We start from the raw sequence: 19,612 nt of genomic DNA on the forward strand, positions 1-19,612 counted from the left end.
TATTTTGTTGTTGTTATTTTTATTTTATTTTATTTTGAGACAGAGCCTGACTCTGTCGCCCTGAGTAGAGTGTCCTGGCATCCTACCTCAAGCAGCCTCAAACTCTTGGGAGCAATCCTCTTGCCTCAGCCTCCCGAGTAGCTGGGAGCTGTATTGTTTTTGTAAAAAATGATAAACATTTACTGCAACAAATTCAAAGTAACGGAAAATACAAAAAGAAAGCATGTACCTTTTTTTATTTTATTTTCTGCAACCCTATAACAGTTATGGGCTTATGGCATCTGTACTCAATTATATAATCAAGAATATGTACTGAGGTGCCTTCCTGGTGTTGCTCACTGCAATGGTGCGTTGCTTTACTTGCCAGTGTGTGCACCGTCCTGGAGTAGCACAGCATACTGTTAGCACTGGCAGTTAGGATTTGCTGCCATTCATCTGTTTTCTGTCCCGCCAAACTTTTGGCTGTATAATTTGACCAGGCTTTTGCAGAATCTCTAGAATGGTCTTTCCCTGCCATTTCCATATCTTGAAACACTGGTGAGTGCTAGCCATTAAATGCCACATTTTTCATAAAGCCTTTTCATAAAGCCTTCATTGACATTCTTCTGATTTCTCACAGTATTTTAAAATTATTTCTCAAAGGTGCCTAACACAGTTGGCCATCTTTGCTCATTAGGTAGTTTTCTCAGGTGGCTGTGTCCTACTCAGCTTTCTAGCTTTCAGAGTGCCCAGAACGATGCCATTGACAATTACCTAAGAAAGGTTTGTTGGTAAAGTTTACTTGTAGATAGCATAGAGCTTGAAGTAACTGGAAGGAGGGCTATAGATTGTACTGACAAACACTTGTTGCCCAGGTATTACATTTTGAAGATATAGATATCTATTCTATATTATAACTGAGTTATTTCATCCATGATAACCTAAAATTTGCTTCTCTCTATACTGTAGGCTACTTGTCCTGCTGTCGTTTCTTAGATGACAGCCAAATTGTTACAAGTTCAGGAGATACGACTTGGTAAGTTTATTTCAGAAGAACACTGATTTTGGATTTGAGGGTGGTAATAGGAACTAAAGGATAAGGAGATAAATAGTCAATAAGTATTTATATTTATTTTTAATTGTAGTGCTTTATGGGACATCGAAACTGCCCAGCAGACTACCACGTTCAATGGGCATTCTGGAGATGTGATGAGCCTTTCTCTAAGTCCTGACATGAGGACTTTTATGTCTGGTGCTTGTGACGCCTCTTCCAAATTGTGGGATATTCGAGATGGAATGTGTAGACAGTCTTTCACAGGACATGTCTCAGATATTAATGCTGTCAGTGTAAGTAAATAGCATCTTCAAAGAAAATGTGTGAAGCCTTTAAAGTATTAAATTCTGGGCCAAGCACGGTGGGACATAATTGTAATCTTAGTACTCTGGAAGGCTGAGGGAGGGGGATCACTTGAACTCAGGCATTTGATACCAGCTTGAGCAAAAGCAAGACCTCATTTCTATTAAAAATGGAAAAATTAACTGGGCACAGTGACAAATGCTTATTGTCCTAGCTACTTGGAAGGCTGAGGCAGGAGGATCACTTGAGCCCAGGAGTTGTGAGCTAGGCTGAGGCCACAGCATTCTAGCTTGGGCAACAGAGTGAGAATCTGTCTCAATAACAAACTGGTTGAATTCTGTAACATGATTTTGACAACAAATTACCTTTAAGGAGTCTTATAAATAATACGGTCTTATAACATCGACTCTCCAAATAATAAGGGTTTGATTTTTTTTTAAAAAAAAAAAAGGCTCAATTCATAGGCCTGGGTCTTTATTTATAGGCAAAGAGTAATTTTTATTTTCAAAATTAGAGAAATAAATCACCTGGAGTAAGCATGTGGCTCATATATATCCACATCAGTGAGAAAAAAGTCCTGTGTCTCTGGGGGCAAAGGGAGCAACCCAAAGAGAAAACAAGAAGGAAGAGCAAGGCGGCTGCGTATTACAGAGTGCAGCTTTTGAAGTCAGACAGACCTGGGATCTCAGCTCAGTTTTGCCAGTAGTCAGCTGTGTGACACTAGTCCATGCTTACCCTTTATGAGTCTCAGATTGCTTGGTTTTTAAAATAGGAATAATACTACACATATTGAGAACCATGTGGAGACTGCATAAAATTATATTTTAGATGCTCAGAAAATGGCATAAGCTACTTCATATTTAACACAGAATAGCAATTAGAATTATAAAATAGATAAGAAATAAATTGACCAAGAAATGTTTCTTTATGAGGAAAATCGGGGAAACATTATTGACAAACATTTTAATTTAATAACCAGAAATGCGTTCCATGTTCCCAAATACGATGACTGCATATTGTGAACCAACTCTTTATCCCTTAAACTAATTTTTAGGTTTAATATAAATTTTAATCAAAATCCAGGTGCACTTTTTTCTTTTTTTTGTTTTTTTTGAGGAGACAACGAGGAGTGTGGAGAAGAACCCTGCTCAGATGTCTATAAATGTCTTTGGAATCCAAGTGGAAAAGAGAGAGGATAGATTGATATGAAGCAGAATAATAACTACAGTGCTTTGCTCTGCCAGATTGTAACACTTACTATCAAGTTATAATGATTAAGAAGAGTGTGACATAGCTAAAACAACAGATAAACAGAAAACTCAAAGTTAATGCTATTCTGTATATGAGAATTTAGTGAGTGATCACTGTAGCAACAGAATCGGTAGAAAAGCAATTACTTAACAGCTGAGTCCATCGCTGAACTATTAAGAAAATTAAGTTAGATTCTTACACTGAATGCTGTTTATCAAATTAAGTTTCAGATGGATAAAAATTAACAATGTGAAATATGAAATTATTGAAAAAGAAACTAGAAGAAATGGCCTGGGGAAGGACTTTATTCACAGAAGCAATAAAATCTCAAAAAGAAAAGATGATCTTGACAACCTTAGAATTGAAAACTTTTGATATATTTTTAAAAGTAAACAATATTAGAAGATAAATGATAATCTATAAAATAATGCTTGCAACAAATAAACAAATTTATATTCTTCATTTATTTCTATAAACAAGAAGTTAGGTACCAATAGCCCAAGGGAAAATATACAAAGGTCATGAACAACCAATTCATAAAAGAAGTACAGGTGGGGCAGCACCTATGGCTCAAAGGAGTAGGGTGCTGGCCCCATATGCCAGAGGTGGCGGGTTCAAACCCAGCCCTGGCCAAAAACTGCAAAAAAAAAAAAAAGTACAGATGGCTAGTAGATGTGTGAACAAATGTGATTTTTAAAAAAATTTTTTAGTAAAAAGTCAATGTTGAGTAGTGCTGGTGTCTGAGATATGGTGTTCACAAACTAATCATGCACAGTCTTCTTTTTCACTTATGACTTAGCCTGATCGGAATGTTTTGTTCTCTTTTAGAAGATTCTGTTTATTCCTCATAATGGGATTTTGGAATATTTCTTTTAAGAATGCCTATGTAAGCTAGCTCAGGAGCACATGCTGGTAGTCCCAGCTACTAGGGAGGGTGAAGCTGTAGGATTGCTTGAGCCAGGAGTTAGCAGCGGTAATGTGCAATGAGTATGCTTGTGAACAGCCACTGCACCCCAGTCTGGACAACACAGCAAGACTTTATCTCTAAAAACAATATATATATGAATATATACACACATATACATTCTGTAAGTAGTGATACTTCACTTAAATGTTTTAATAAGACACACAGAACACCAGAGCCGGTATTTGTTGGATACTTACTATGTGCTAAATAATAAGCTATGTATACTTGCACATGTTATTTTATTCAATCCTAACCAACACTTAAGGTCAGAAGTACTTAAGACTCTTCAGTGTCTGTGTCCAACATCACTTACTTGGTAAGTAGCCAAGATGGAATTTGCATCTAGATCTGTCTTATCCCAGGATCTGTTATTACAATGCCTTTTATGATTTTTCTTTACATCTATTTCTGCCTTCCTTTATAGTTTTTCCCAAATGGATATGCCTTTGCCACTGGCTCTGATGATGCCACTTGCCGGCTCTTTGACCTACGTGCAGACCAAGAGTTACTGTTGTATTCTCATGACAATATCATCTGTGGAATCACTTCTGTAGCCTTCTCCAAAAGTGGGCGCCTCCTGTTAGCTGGTTACGATGACTTTAATTGTAACGTCTGGGACACGCTAAAAGGAGATCGTGCAGGTTAGTAAATAAGTCCATCCTGGGTTCTGATTTTCAGGAAGCTGGAAGAGATTCCCGTCAGAGGTTTTCCAGGCTTCCGTGGACATCCTGCAGCTATGGGAAATGGGAACCCAGTGGCTCTCAGTCCTGCTCACTGTTGTCACCCTTTGAGTGCAGTTAGAGTCCATAAACTGTATTTGTATTTTTGTTTTCTGAAGAGTAATGTTTAGTTCTATAATAAGTTCTTGTTTGGTAAGTTTCAGTATTAAAGGTGAATAGTGAATATGATTGAACGAGGTCTTTTACAAATCACAGTTTTGCTCCACCTGGGACAGCCCCTGCTGTCTTCCTTCGCGAGCAGCTTTGGTGGAGTGTAGGATGTCGACCCATGTCTCCCCTCAATGCTGTCCTCCCAAGTCCTCCCTTGCAGGTTCCACAAGATTAGCATACACATTAAGCCACACTGGGGACTGTCATGAATAGCGAATTATACAGATTGGGCCTATTTGATCTAGAACCTCATTGCTGTAATGCTGGGAACTTCGGGGGGCTGGGTGGATTATATTCTTTTCCCTTATCCTTCCTTCTGTTTAGAACTCTCTAATGGGAGTTGAGGTAAGGTCTCCTTTTACTTTTTAATTGTATTCTCTTATGTTTTCCATCTCTGACTTACTTTGTTTATATTCTGAGAGAAATCCTCATCTGTTCTTTTCAGCCCTTCTGTGAAGTTTCAGTTTTCATTTTTCTATCATCTTTTTCATTTTGAGAGCTAATTTGGTCTCTATTTTTGGAAATACTCTGTTGCACCTATCTCTTTGAATAATGAATTCTTTTGTTTCTCTATTGGCAATGAATGAACTCTTTTTTTAGTTTTCTTTTTGATGAAAACAAAAGTTTTTTTTTTTTTCATCTTTATTAGTCCCCTGTTCTTATTTTTAGACTATTTCCTTCAAAGTTTGGTGATTCTAAGCTACTTATTCATACTTATGAGGCACCAAACTTCTGTGCACTCTGGTGTATTTCTGTGTCCTCACTGATGGGGGTCTGGACACGCTTTCACTGGGCTTCTGGTATATCTCACAGCCTTTTTTTCTTGGTGCCACCATGTTCCCGAGATGGACCTTTACTCTGTTATCTGCAGTGTATAAGCTGGCTTCCACTTTGGGGGATCTTTTCAATAGGAAAATGTTTGGGGACAACAATTAGCAAGAAAACTTTGTTCTTTTTTTAATTTTAAGAATAAAATAGTTTCATAAAGGAATATTGTTTACATAGATACAGGACATCTTAAGCATTTCAACACCATAACAACACTAAATTGTTTAATTTATGTATGGATAAAAGATGTGCTTATAAATGCCTTATCCCTTTTTATTTTATCAGCACAGTGCACCCAATCTCAGCTGTGCCTGTTTTCCTCCAGTCAGGAGACCCTGTTTACCTTATTCACCTTCTGCAGTGACTAAGTCTCGATCTAGGCCAGTGGTTCTCAACCTGTGGGTCGCAACTCAGTATGTCGCGTGGCATTAGGAAGGTTGAGAACCACTGATCTAGGCCATGGTGCAGGATAATTGGTCACCTGACTCTGCAGAGTGGAGGGCTATATTGATTTATGAACACTTTTTAATGCAGTCTTATTTTACCCTCTCTTTGCCACTAATGGGTTCTAGAGATTCCTGGTTACACTAGAATGGACAATTTTGGAGGTTCTGGCAGTATAATTTCTGTTCCATGGCCTACTAAGTTCATTCATTTTGTTTTGTTTTTTTTTTTTTTTTTTTTTTTTTAATTTGGCCGGGGCTGGGTTTGAACCCGCCACCTCCGGCATATGGGACCGGCGCCCTACCCGCTGAGCCACAGGCGCCGCCCAGTTCATTCATTTTGAACTCAGCATTTTGAGGTTCACTAGCACAGTTATCCCCATCCAGCTTACAAAATTTTGTTGGCATTTCTCCCTCTCAACTTTTCACATCCTTGTGAGCTTATGTCCTTACCCTTTGAAAGCCTGATGTGGTGGTTGAGTTTTCTGAGGGAGCACAGGCAGTGTTCATAGTTTTGCACTTTGCAAGTAGATTTTTGGAAATACTCTGTTGCCCAAAGCCAATTATATTTTTAAGGTATTGGGTGTTCTGCCTGAACTGAAAAACCAATATGCCTAACAAAATAAAACAGTAAACAAAATAAAACTGTGCATGTTCCCCACATTTTTCACATGTGCTTGTATTTTTCTTTTTTTATTGTTGGGATTCATTGAGGGTACAATAAGCCAGGTTACACTGATTGCAATTGTTAGGTAAAGTCCCTCTTGCAATCATGTCTTGCCCCATAAAGTGTGACACACACCAAGGCCCACCCCCCTCCCTCCGTCCCTCTTTCTGCTTCCCCCCCATAACCTTAATTGTCATTAATTGTCCTCATATCAAAATTGAGTACATAGGATTCATGATTCTCCATTCTTGTGATGCTTTACTAAGAATATTCCACTTCCATCCAAGTTAATACGAAGGATGTAAAGTCTCCATTTTTTTTAATGGCTGAATAGTATTCCATGGTATACATATACCACAGCTTGTTAATCCATTCCTGGGTTGGTGGGCATTTAGGCTGTTTCCAGATTTTGGCGATTGTAAGTTGAGCTGCAATAAACAGTCTAGTACAAGTGTCCTTATGATAAAAGGATTTTTTTCCTTCTGGGTAGATGCCCAGTAATGGGATTGCAGGATCAAATGGGAGGTCTAGCTTGAGTGCTTTGAGGTTTCTCCATACTTCCTTCCAGAAAGGTTGTACTAGTTTGCAGTCCCACCAGCAGTGTAAAAGTGTTCCCTTCTCTCCACATCCACGCCAGCATCTGCAGTTTTGAGATTTTGTGATGTGGGCCATTCTCACTGGGGTTAGATGATATCTCAGGGTTGTTTTGATTTGCATTTCTCTAATGTTCAGAGATGATGAACATTTTTTCATGTGTTTGTTAACCATTCGTCTGTCATCTTTAGAGAAAGTTCTATTCATGTCTCTTGCCCATTGATATAAGGGATTGCTGGCTTTTTTCATGTGGATTAATTTGAGTTCTCTATAGATCCTAGTTATCAAGCTTTTGTCTGATTCAAAATATGCAAATATCCTTTCCCATTGTGTAGGTTGTCTCCTTGTTTTGGTTATTGTCTCATTAGCTGTACAGAAGCTTTTCATTTGTTTATTTCTGTTGTTGTTGCAATTGCCATGGCAGTCTTTTTCATGAAGTCTTTCCCCAGGCCAATATCTTCCAATGTTTTTCCTATGCTTTCTTGGAGGATTTTTATTGTTTCATGCCTTAATTTTAAGTCCTTTATCCATCTTGAATCAATTTTTGTGAGTGGGGAAAGGTGTGGGTCCAGTTTCAGTCTTTTACATGTAGACATCCAGTTCTCCCAACACCATTTATTGAATAGGGAGTCTTTCCCCCAAGGTATGTTCTTGTTTGGTTTATCGAAGATTAGGTCGTTGTAAGAGGTTAGTTTCATTTGTTGGTTTTCAATTCGATTCCAAGTGTCTACGTCTCTGTTTTTGTGCCAGTACCATGCTGTCTTGAGCACTATGGCTTTGCAGTACAGACTAAAATCTGGTATGCTGATGCCCCCAGCTTTATTTTTGTTACTAAGAACTGCCTTAGCTATACGGGGTATTTTCCAGTTCCATACAAAACGCAGAATCATTTTTTCCAAATCTTGAAAGTACGATGTTGGTATTTTGATAGGAATGGCATTGAATAGGTAGATTGCTTTGGGAAGTATAGACATTTTAACAATATTGATTCTTCCCGTCCATGAGCATGGTATGTTCTTCCATTTGTTAATATCTTCTGCTATTTCCTTTCTGAGGATTTCATAGTTTTCTTTATAGAGGTCCTTCACCTCCTTCGTTAGGTATATTCCTAGGTATTTCATTTTCTTTGAGACTATGGTGAAGGGAGTTGTGTCCTTAATTAGCTTCTCACCTTGACTGTTATTGGTGTATACAAGGCTACTGACTTGTGGACCTTGATTTTATATCCTGAAACATTACTGTATTTTTTGATGACTTCTAGGAGTCTTGTGGTTGAGTCTTTGGGGTTCTCTAAGTATAAGATCATGTCGTCAACAAAGAGGGAGAGTTTGACCTCCTCTGCTCCCATTTGGATTCCCTTTATTTCCTTGTCTTGCCTAATTGTATTGGCTAGAACTTCCAGCACTACATTGAATACTAAAGGTGACAGAGGACAACCTTGTCTGGTTCCAGTTCTAAGAGGAAAACCTTTCAGTTTTACTCCATTCAGTAAAATATTGGCTGTGGGTTTGTCATAGATAGCTTCAATCAGTTTTAGAAATGTGCCACCTATGCCTATACTCTTCAGTGTTCTAATTAGAAAAGGATGCTGGATTTTATCAAATGCTTTTTCTGCATCTATTGAGAGGATCATGTGATCTTTATTTTTGCCTCTGTTAATATGGTGGATAACGTTTATGGACTTGCGTATGTTGAACCAGCCTTGCATCCCTGGGATGAAGCCCACTTGATCATGATGAATGACGTTTTTGATGATAAGCTGTAATCTATTGGCCAGGATTTTGTTGAGGATTTTTGCATCTATATTCATGAGTGAGATTGGTCTGAAATTCTCCTTTTTGTTTGGGTCTTTTCCTGGTTTTGGTATCAGGGTGATGTTTGCTTCATAGAATGTGTTGGGGAAGATTCCTTCTTCCTCAATTTTTTGGAATAATTTCTGCAGTACAGGAATAAGCTCTTCCTTGAAGGTTTGATAGAATTCTGGTGTGAAGCCATCTGGACCAGGGCATTTTTTGGTTGGAAGATTTTTTTATTGTTTCTTTGATCTCGGTGCTTGAAATTGGTCTATTGAGGAGCTCTATTTCTTCCTGGCTGTGTCTAGGGAGAGGGTGTGATTCCAAATATTTATCCATTTCCTTCACATTGTCAAATTTCTGGGCATAGAGTTTCTGGTAGTATTCAGAGATGATCTCTTGTATCTCTGTGGGATCAGTTGTTATTTCCCCTTTGTCATTTCTGATTGAGGTTACTAGAGATTTTACTTTTCTATTCCTCGTTAGTCTGGCCAATGGTTTATCTATTTTATTTATTTTTTAAAAAAACCAACTCCTTGTTTCATTAATTTTCTGAATGATTCTTTTGTTTTCAATTTCATTGATCTCTGATTTGATTTTGGAGATTTCTTTTCTTCTACTGAGTTTAGGCTTAGATTGTTCTTCTTTTTCCAATTCCATAAGATCTCTTGTGAGATTGTTGATGTGCTCTCTTTCTGTTTTTCGAATGTAGGCATCTAAAGCGATGAATATTCCTCTCAGAACTGCTTTTGCAGTATCCCACAGGTTTTGGTAGCTTGTGTCTTCATTGTTGTTATGCTCAAGGAAGTTAATGATTTCCTGTTTTATTTCTTCCTTCACCCATCTGTTATGCAACGGAAGATTGTTTAATTTCCATGTCTTTGGGTGGGGTCGAGCATTTTTCTTAGAGTTGAGTTCCACCTTTAGTGCCTTATGGTCTGAGAAGATGCAAGGTAAAATTTCAATTCTTTTGATTCTGTTAAATCGTTTTGTGTCCCAGGATATGATCAATTTTGGAGAATGTTCCATGGGGTGATGAGAAGAATGTATATTCTTTATCTTTGGGGTGGAGTGTTCTATATGCGTCTGTCAAGCACAGTTGTTCTAGGGTCTCATTTAAATCTCTTATATCTTTGTTTAATTTCTGTTTAGAGGATCTGTCCAGCTCTGTAAGAGGAGTGTTAAAGTCCCCTGTTATTATGGTATTATCAGATATCATATTGCTCAGACTAAGGTCTGTTTCAAGAATCTGGGAGCATTTAAATTGGGTGCATAGATATTTAGAATTGAAATGTCTTCTTGTTATATTTTTCCCTTGACCAATATAAAGTGACCATCTTTGTCTTTTTTGACTTTAGTTGCTTTAAATCCACATGTATCTGAAAATAAGATTGCAACTCCTCTTTTCTTCTGAATTCCATTTGCCTGAAAAATTGTCTTCCAACCCTTGACTCGGAGCTTTAATTTGTCTTTTGAAGCCAGGTGTGTTTCTTGCAGACAGCAAACAGATGGCTTGTGTTTTTTAATCCAGTCAGCCAATCTATGTCTCTTCAGTGGGGAATTCAAGCCATTAACATTTATGGAGATAATTGATAAGTGTGGTAGTATTCTATTCATCTTATTTGGTGAGAGTCCATTGCTTAGTTTTATCTTTTGCATCAGTGTGGAGGTTAGGTTCTGTCTTTTAATTTCTGAGTTCTTACTTTGCTGCTGATCCATTGTGATGGTCAGTGTGCAGAACAGGTTGAAGTATTTCCTGTAGAGCTGGTCTTGTTGTGGTGAATTTCCTCAATGTTTGTATATCCGTAAATGATTTGATTTCTCCGTCAATTTTGAAGCTTAGGTTAGCAGGGTACAGAATTCTGGGCTGGAAATTGTTCTGTTTAAGTAGATTAAAGGTAGATGACCATTGTCTTCTTGCTTGGAAAGTTTCATTAGAGAAGTCTGCGGTAACTCTGATGGATTTGCCCCTGTAGGTCAACTGGCGCTTACTCCTGGCAGCTTGCAGAATCTTTTCTTTTGTCTTGACTTTGGACAGGTTCATCACAAGGTGTCTTGGAGAAGCTCGGTTAGAGTTGAGGCGACCTGGGGTCCGATACCCCTCTGAAAGCAGTGTGTCAGAATCTTTGGTGATATTTGGGAAATTTTCTTTTATAATATTCTCTAGTATGGCTTCCATTCCTCTGGGGCATTCTTCTTCCCCTTCTGGAATTCCTATAACTCGTATGTTGGAACGCTTCATAAAGTCCCATAATTCTGACAGTGAACGTTCTGCTTTCTCTCTCTTCTTTTCTGCCTCTTTTACTATCTGAGTTATCTCAAGAACTTTGTCTTCTACCTCTGAAATTCTTTCTTCTGCATGGTCTAACCTGTTGCTGATACTTTCCATTGCATCTTTAAGTTCCCTAATTGACTGTTTCAGTTCCTTCAGCTCTGCTATATCCTTTTTATATTCTTCATATCGTTCATCTCTTATTTGATTCTGTTTTTGGATTTCCTTTTGGTTATTTTCCACTTTATTAGCAGTTTCCTTCATTGTTTCCATCATTTCTTTCATTGTTTTCATCATGTGTATTCTCAATTCCCTTTCTGTCATTCCTAACATTTCTTCATAGGTGGAATCATCTGCAGTAGCTACCTTATGGTCCCTTGGCGGAGTTGTTCTGGACTGGTTCTTCATGTTGCCTGGAGTTTTCTGCTGATTCTTCCTCATGAGTGGTTTCTTTTATCTGTTTCCTTGCCCTAATTTTCCTTTCACTTCCTCTTGCTCTTTAAGTTCTTGTGCCTGTGGACTAAGGGTTACAGGACTAGAGGGGTGAGAAGGTTGATGAGCAAAAAAGGGATGAAAGAAAGGAGGACCGAGTGATAAGAAAATAAAGAAAAATAGAGAAAGGAGACGGGGTGGGTAAAAGGAATATTGACAAAAAGAAGAGAGACACAGAAAGAGGGAGACAGAACAATATAGGTGTACAGTAGGGTACTTTGACACAACCTTAAAAAAAACCACCTTCTGGGGGTGCCCAGTTGGGTGGTTCCCTTGAGGTCAGCAGCTCTTTGCTAAGCTGATCAGACACAGTACCCCACCTTCACCCAGTAGAGAGTAAAGACAAAAATGCTATAAATCAAACCAAAACAAGCAAATAGAAAACTTTACGGGATAAAATTGGGTGAAAAACCGAATAATAGCAGTAGAAACACTAGCAAAAATGAAGTTCTAATTATTGAAAAAGACAGCAATGGGTAATTATAATTAAACTAGAAAAATTGAGAAAGAAAAAGGATCTGTATGGAAAAGGTTGAACTTATAAAACACAACAACATCAAAATAAACAAAAGAAAACAACCAAACCAAAAAAAAAAAAAAAAAAAAAACCACAACCAAAAACAAAGCAGTATGTATATGTTATTGAATATTGTCTGGGCAACACGTGGTCTTCTGGGGTATGAGATGTTAATCACAGTTCTGATACGATTGGAGGGTGCTAATTTCTCAAACTCCAGCAGGTAGACACCCTAAATCTCTCTTCAGCCCACTTAAAAGGCACTTTGAACTTGTTCAGTTGCTGAGCAGAAGCTTTCCCAGGGAAGTGCTTGTCGCTGGCATCACTGCTGAAGTGGCTATCCACTTACCCAGTGTGCCAAAACCGGTCTCACTCTGCCCCTGAGGGTTAGGGCTGCAAGGCAGCTCAGACCCCGCCCTTAGGCTACTTGGTCGCTGGGTTACCAGCTCACACCCAATTCTAGCTCTGAGACCCTGAGGGCGGAGCTTGCCGGGGCAGATCGCTCACAATGGCTCCAGGTGACCCACGCCAAACACCATTAGCTCCATCTGGCTCAGCGGCTCAGACTGGGGCCCTAGACAACAGCCAAAGTTCTCCGCACTCCCGCTCAGGCTCTCCCCAAGGCAATTCAACTGAGTGCCAAGTCCAAAGACACCAAAACAGTTCACAGGTAAGGCCTCTCTGCTTTGCAGTCTCGCTGCTACTGAACCTACAGTTGCGGGCGGGTTTAGACCGATTGAACACACGCGACCACTTGCCGGTTTTCCACTGTTTTAGTCCTCCTCTTGGGGTCCAGAAGTCACTCGCTGACTCCCTGTATCCGCGCAGGGGTGATGATAGGCAGATCCCACCAGCCAGAGATGCCTGGAGTTCTATCTCCCCAGACTCACGGTGCCCAGATGCAAGAAAGCTCTTACTAGGCTGCCATCTTGCTCCGCCTCCTCGTGTGCTTGTATTTTTGTTTTGCTCTGCATACAGCTGGTTTTAAGTTGGCTTAAGTGGAACTTTCACCTTAAAACTGTATCCTGATTCATGAATCCCTCATTCATTCTCCTCCCCAGCGTTTCCTGGAGCAGTTAGCCACAGTGTTCATCTTTTGTTATTTCAACCCATAATGGTAAATTTGCCCATTGCCAAACTAACCAGAGGTAGTGCAGAAGGTACTAAAAGTTAGACAAGATGAACCTCTTTGCCTGAGATCAAGGGAAAATGATATGTTTACATATAGAGAGATAATACAAATTCAAACACAGCATATTAAAAACATTCTTTAGAGAATTTGATATACTCTAGTTTTTCATCAGTATTTTGCCTGTATGTCCACTGTGCCTCTTACCATAGTTCCTCATTCAGAGATACCTGTTAGTTTTTAGGTTGTGTTGCTTTTTAAATTAAATTCTTTTTACCAATAGGCTATCAAACAGGACTGTTTTAAAGTACCCCTCTAGATCTTCATACATCTACTTCTTTAATATTAAAACTCTGTAGTTGCTAATTTATACTGAACGTTTTTTTTCAGGTGTCCTTGCTGGTCATGACAACCGTGTCAGCTGCTTAGGGGTGACTGATGATGGCATGGCTGTGGCAACAGGCTCTTGGGACAGTTTTCTTAGAATCTGGAATTAACAGTGTCATCTGTATTTTCTGCTCTCCATTGCCAGTCTGGAGAAATCAATATTACAGCCTATAGCTGTGAAAAAAAATTCTACCTTATATTTGCAGGTGAAGATTTTTCTATTGAGATTATTATATACAAAAAGAAGCTTTCAGTAAACTCTTTTAAAAAGTGGAAAAAGATAAAACAAAGCAAAGTGCTTGCTGAGATTAAAAGGACCTGTGTATTAATTTGAGGAGTCGGGTTAATTTAATCTTGACCAATTTTTGCGTGCACTCTAATTAAATTATTTTCTTTGTGTAGAACAGAATGTAGGCATATAGCAGCTTATAACTGTTAGAATTTTTTAAGAACTATATTTTTAACTTTGTATGCACAAGAAAGGTTACACTTTTTGAGGTTTGTCATGGAAGAACCAGGCAGAGTAATGGATGGAAGTGACCCTCTCTGTGTGCATACTTACCTTTGAAGAAAGTCCCCTTGAACTCTGACATTCCTTTTAATCTAAGAGATCCTGATGGCTTAATATTTGAGACTGTTGACTGGTAAGCTGCCTCTGAGGGGAGTCATTGGGAGTCTCATTCCTCCTTTGCCCAATGACTCTATGTAAGTGTTCATTGAAGTCCTTTGAGGGGACAGATAATCTGAAAGCCAGGGATTAGAAATTTCACTCTGACATTGTAGGCATACGTAAGAAACTTCATTATAATTTATGCTATTAATAAAAGAGATAATAGCACATAAATGATTCTTGATATTTTCAAAGTCTGGTTTTCATCATTTGAAACGTTCAGTAGTCCTTTACGTAATTAGACTTTCCTTTTGATTTCATATTCTAGAAGTAAGTTTATAGAGCCTGCTCACATTTCAGAAGTTTGATAAACATTTGGATTGTGTCTGCTTCTGAAGAAACGTACCCAGTGTTCTCTCTATATATCTCTCAAGATAGAAAAGAGTGTGACAACCTTACCTTTTTTTTTTTTTTTTTTGAGACAGAGTCTCAGTATGTCGCCCCCGGTAGAGTGCTTTGGTGTCACAGCTCACAGCAACCTCAAACTCCCAGGTAGCTGGGACTATAGGCGCCCACCACAATGCCCGGCTATGACAGCCTTACATTTTGAAAGAAGTATAAAATCCAACCAATCACTAGTACTGATTTGTTGTGGCTTTGTGAGTTTTATGTTCATGTATTATAAAATCTGAATTGATGTGAAATATCCATGCCTTCATACTTCTTAAAATGAACCATTTAAGCTTTTTGCTCTTTTGTAATTTTTCTTCCTTTCGCACAAAATACTGAGTTCTAAAGTAGTTTCACTTCAGAGAATGCCTAGACTGAAGTGATTTCACTTTAAAGCCAAAAGAAAATTCCTAAGGCACTTTTCTTTAAGGAGTCAGAAAAATACACAGTACTAAGCAATTCCTCTACTTACCAATAGTATAATAATGTAGTACTAGAATGTCCCCTCTCCTCAAATTAAACAAAGAGTTTTCCTCTTGGATTTTTCTCCTACAGATCAATCCAAATGATTGACAATAGAAGATTGTTAGTCTGCTGTTGGCGGAGCCATGGATTGTTCTGATACGTGGTAGTACATTGTGTTTTGTAATTTAGTAAGTTATAGGTCTGTGTTAACCTTTGATCACCTATAACCTATTCTAAACAATCCCAAATTTTACTTGTAATTTTTTTTCTTTTTTAGCATTTGAAAATAAAATAGTTTTTCATTTTTATATTGTGAATGTGCTAATACATAATGAAGTCATTGTCAGTTTAATTAAGGCCAGTTGATAATTAGAATAAAGAGGTTAAAGGCAAATTAAGATATAGGCCCAAAACAGAATATTATAGATGGCAGTTACGAATGTATATTTGTATTTTGATTAAGATTTCTGTGAACTTTTTGCTTTTAGTGTTTATTTGTGCGCTATTTGTATAACTTCATAAAGAGCAGCTCTTTGAAGTAAGTCAAGAATATTTTAAAGGAACATATTCATTTCTCAAAAAAGTAGGGGGGTCAATTGAAGTTTGCCATGTAGTTGAGCACCTTGATTCTTAAATCCTGTTCCAGAAAGAACTCCTAATATGTATAAAAATAATCATATATGAGTTATCTCCTCTACTTAATAAAAGTTATTGTAGTAGCAAGATACTTTAGGCAGAGGCATACAGACCCTAAGAATTCCATGATATTAACATTTTAAAATGACATTTATTTTAATGTCATTAAAGCTTATTAGGCTAGTTGAAAGCAATTTCCTTAAATATGTACTAGGTAACTGAAAACCCCTATTGAATACTTGTGGCTAATTATACATCTGACCAGCTACCACATTAACAATCTTACTAGTTAAACCTTTGCTTTCTGGTGATAGTAGATCCAATTGGTAAATACATTTGTTTATTTGAAAATGAATGTACTCATTGAAAATGTATTCACTCAGTGGAATTGAGCTAATTATCTATTTAATTCTATTTTTGTGCATAAGACTTCCTGAAATAGAGTATATAATTTGTAGAGAAGTTGTATGCAGAAGGTGCCAAAAAGGTATGCATATTTTAACAAAGGAAAAAACTATTAAAATGGTAATACTCAGGATATACTGATGATAAAAGATGAATACACATAGAAGTCGCATTTGAGCACCACTTGGAATTGTAGAAGTCAAATGTGACTTGAGCATTACAATTTTAATACAGTTTTTTCCTTTCTTAAACTGTGTATACTTTTTTTTGGCAACCTCTGTGGTTTTCAGATCTTAGTTTTTCAAGACTAAAAATATGGCTACATTTAGTGTCAAAGGATTTGTATCATCAAAAATACTGTATTTATCTGGTCCCAATTAATTTTTCTTCTTTATAAGGAGTATTTAAACATAACGTGCCTCTGCAGGTTGATCTATAGACTCCATCACATCAGAAAGAATATTTCAGAGGTATACATTCTTTCCTAAAATATGATCACCATGACATTCTTTCCTAAAATGTGATCACCATGAGGTTTAACAAATCAACCCAAAAACCCACTCAAGAAGGCAATTTTTATCCAGGTGTGGTGGCTCACACCTGTAATCTTAGCAATTTGGGAGGCTTAGGCAGTTAGACAGCTTGAGGTCAGAAGCTCAAGACAAGCCTTAGCAAGAGTGAGACTCCTCTACAAAAAATAGAAAAATCAGCTGGGCATGGTAACATGCACCTGTTGTTTCAGCTACTTGGGAGCCTGAGGCAGGAGGATCACTTGAACCCAGGAGTGAGTTGCAGTGAGTGAGCTATGATGACGCCACTGTACTCTAGCCAGAATGACAAAGCGAGATCCTGTCTCACATTAGCAAGAATTGCTTTCTTTCTTTTTTTTTTTTAAATCAATAAGGAAGTCTCCTCCACTTTGATGGACACATCTCATTTTTGGTAGCCATAATGTTAAGAGATTTAGACTCAATATCCAAGGTTCCTCCCTACTCAAATTTTTAATTGTGATTGCATATACCATATTGAATTCCATCTTCACAGAGCCAAAGCTTTGGACTTTATATCTCAACAGTAAGAGAGCAATTCTCTTCAGGTTAGACTCAGATGAACTGACTAATATTACATAATGATGTATGTTGTCTCCTTGAAATAATGGATGTAGATGATTCCAAAATGTTACAGAATTGTGAAGTTAACCTATTAAAAGAGAAATGGATCCTGATTTCTCCAGCTGAGACAATGAAACTTTTGCTTAAAAACGCTGTCAATATTGCAGTTGAGTTTCTCCAACACTTTTGATATTTTAGACTTAATAACAAATTAAGACTGTGTTTTGAAAGTGAAAATATTCAGGGAGATTTATGCTTTGATGAGAATGTCTCAGATATCAAATTATAATACAGTTGAATACTCTGGTTTATTGTTGATGTTTTAAAGTTTGAGAAACTGATGACAGAATCTTTCCAAAGAGCTTGTAACTTTTTTTTTTTTTTTTGCAGTATTTGGCCAGGGCTGGGTTTTTGAACCCACCACCTCCGGTATATGGGGCCGGCACCCTACTCCTTTGAGCCACAGGCACTGCCCTGAGCTTGTAACATTTTAATAGTAAAGATGTTATAAAATTTTCAGGGTCTGACTCAGGCTTTAAAAAATTTTTGCCATTTGCCATCATAAGCAAAAATTTAAATTACTTCTTGTTAACCTGTTAGACCAGCAGTTCTCAACCTATGGGTTGCAACCCCTTTGTAACAAAATACATCCTGCATATCAGATATTTACATTACAATTCATAACAGTAGCAAAATTACAGTTATGAAGTAGCAACAAAAATAATTTTATGGTTGGGGGTCACCACAACATGAACTGTATTAAAGGGTTGTGGCATTAGGAAGGTTGAGAACCACTGCGCTAGACTATCTTATGGATAGTACAAGGAATAAAACTTTTATTTTTTTTAGAGTATAGTCTTACTGTGTCACCCAGGCTGGACTGTAGTGGTGCACTCCTAGCTCACTGCAGCCCCCACCTTCTGAGATCTAGTGATCCTCCTGCTCCAGTCTGCCAAGTAGCTAGGCCTACAGGCCTATGCCACCATGCCCAGCTAATTTTTAAATTTTTTTGTAGAGACAGGGTCTATCAGTATGTTCTTAGGCTAGCCTCCTGAGCTTCAGCAGTCCTCCCACCTTGGCCTCCCAAAATGCTTGGGATTACAGGTGGTGAGGCAGCGTGCTCAGCCAAAATTGCTATTTTGAATTGGATTAAGTAGAACGTGAAGTCCACTAGTTTTCCTTACACTGTTCATTTTGAATTGCTTCAGAGTCATTGTATATTTAAAACATTGGTTACAGTAATAGGTACTCATTAAAATGGTTTACAGTAGAATGTCTAAGCTAGCATTTTGTTTAAAAAGTAATTTATTGGGTGGCACCTGTGGTCAAGTGGGTAGGGCGCCGGCCCCATATGCTCGAGGTGGCAGGTTCAGACCCAGCCCCGGCCAAAAAAAATAAAATAAAAAGTAATTTATTAATCACAAATTAGTGGTACACCTTATATTTAGGAAATGTTTGCATGTTAGTAAATTTTCCTTTTTCCCTAAATCTAATTACTGACTTTGTAAAAACTAGTTATAATGCAGCATTATGGAAGAACTTATGTTTAAACTGGTGTTACATGCACCCAACAAAATCTCCTATCACACGGTATCTCAATTAGTAGGGCTCAGTGACATGCTTGGTAGACACTTCAGCCTATTCTGTCTTTCACACAATGGTGCTCTATCCTATTGTTTTCTCTTTTCAAAGAAGTATCTGGACACTTGCATTTGCATTTTCTTATCCAAAGACATCCACATCTAAGTGTGTTTTAAGTTGATTAAAATATTTTTCTGGTAAAGCATTCTAAAAATCTTTTCCTTCACCTAGAATGGTTTCTACATACTTGTGGGCCAACTGACTATGACTGTTAGTAGTATGTCTAATTACAGGAAAGGTAAACATACTAAAGCTCTTGCAAGTTTTAAACCATTAACACCAACTATGGACTTATACCTGATTTTACAGCATTCTTGGATCTTTCTTACAGAGTGATTCATTCCTTTATTTGTATCGTGGCTTTGTGAAATACTGTTGCTGTGAATTGGTATTATAATCAATAAAGTGCTTTTAACCAGATTTTACTGTGTTAATCTGCTTTTTACCAGATTAACATTGTACTGTGTTTTTAAGTACATTTTTAGTAGGATTATTTTTAAAATCATGCCCTTGAACTCAACCCTAAGCCCCATAGTTACTTCATCTAAATACTGGTAACTTTTTTCTCTTGAAAATGAATGCAGAACAAAAAAAGATCAGAGTGCTACCGATTTATCCTTCAGGGCTATACAATCCTAGTTTAAGCCATTCTGGGTGGAGCCACACCGGCCCTAGATGCCAGAGGTGGTGGGTTCAAACCAAGCCCCGGCCAAAAACTGCAAAAAAA

The 19,612-nt window shown here is 37.8% G+C and overlaps 1 protein-coding gene across 8 annotated transcripts in view; it reads left to right on the forward strand.

Annotated features, from left to right (window-relative positions):
- GNB4 (G protein subunit beta 4) overlaps positions 1-19,394 on the forward strand; it is an 87,795-nt gene extending 68,401 nt beyond the window's left edge. For 7 of the 8 annotated variants that reach the window (XM_053564778.1, XM_053564780.1, XM_053564779.1 and 4 more), the window contains 4 exons: positions 949-1,015; positions 1,125-1,326; positions 3,979-4,195; positions 13,570-13,826. In XM_053564778.1, the coding sequence (XP_053420753.1) occupies positions 949-1,015; positions 1,125-1,326; positions 3,979-4,195; positions 13,570-13,676 (593 nt within the window). In that variant the 3' untranslated portion in view covers positions 13,677-13,826. Of the gene's footprint in view, positions 1-948; positions 1,016-1,124; positions 1,327-3,978; positions 4,196-13,569; positions 13,827-15,181 lie in introns of those variants that run through there. The other variant, XR_008374895.1, reaches the window with a different exon arrangement.
- Positions 19,395-19,612: the final 218 nt, after the last annotated feature.

This window comes from Nycticebus coucang, chromosome 16, assembly GCF_027406575.1.
Source record: "Nycticebus coucang isolate mNycCou1 chromosome 16, mNycCou1.pri, whole genome shotgun sequence".
NCBI classification, from domain to species: Eukaryota; Metazoa; Chordata; class Mammalia; order Primates; family Lorisidae; genus Nycticebus; species Nycticebus coucang.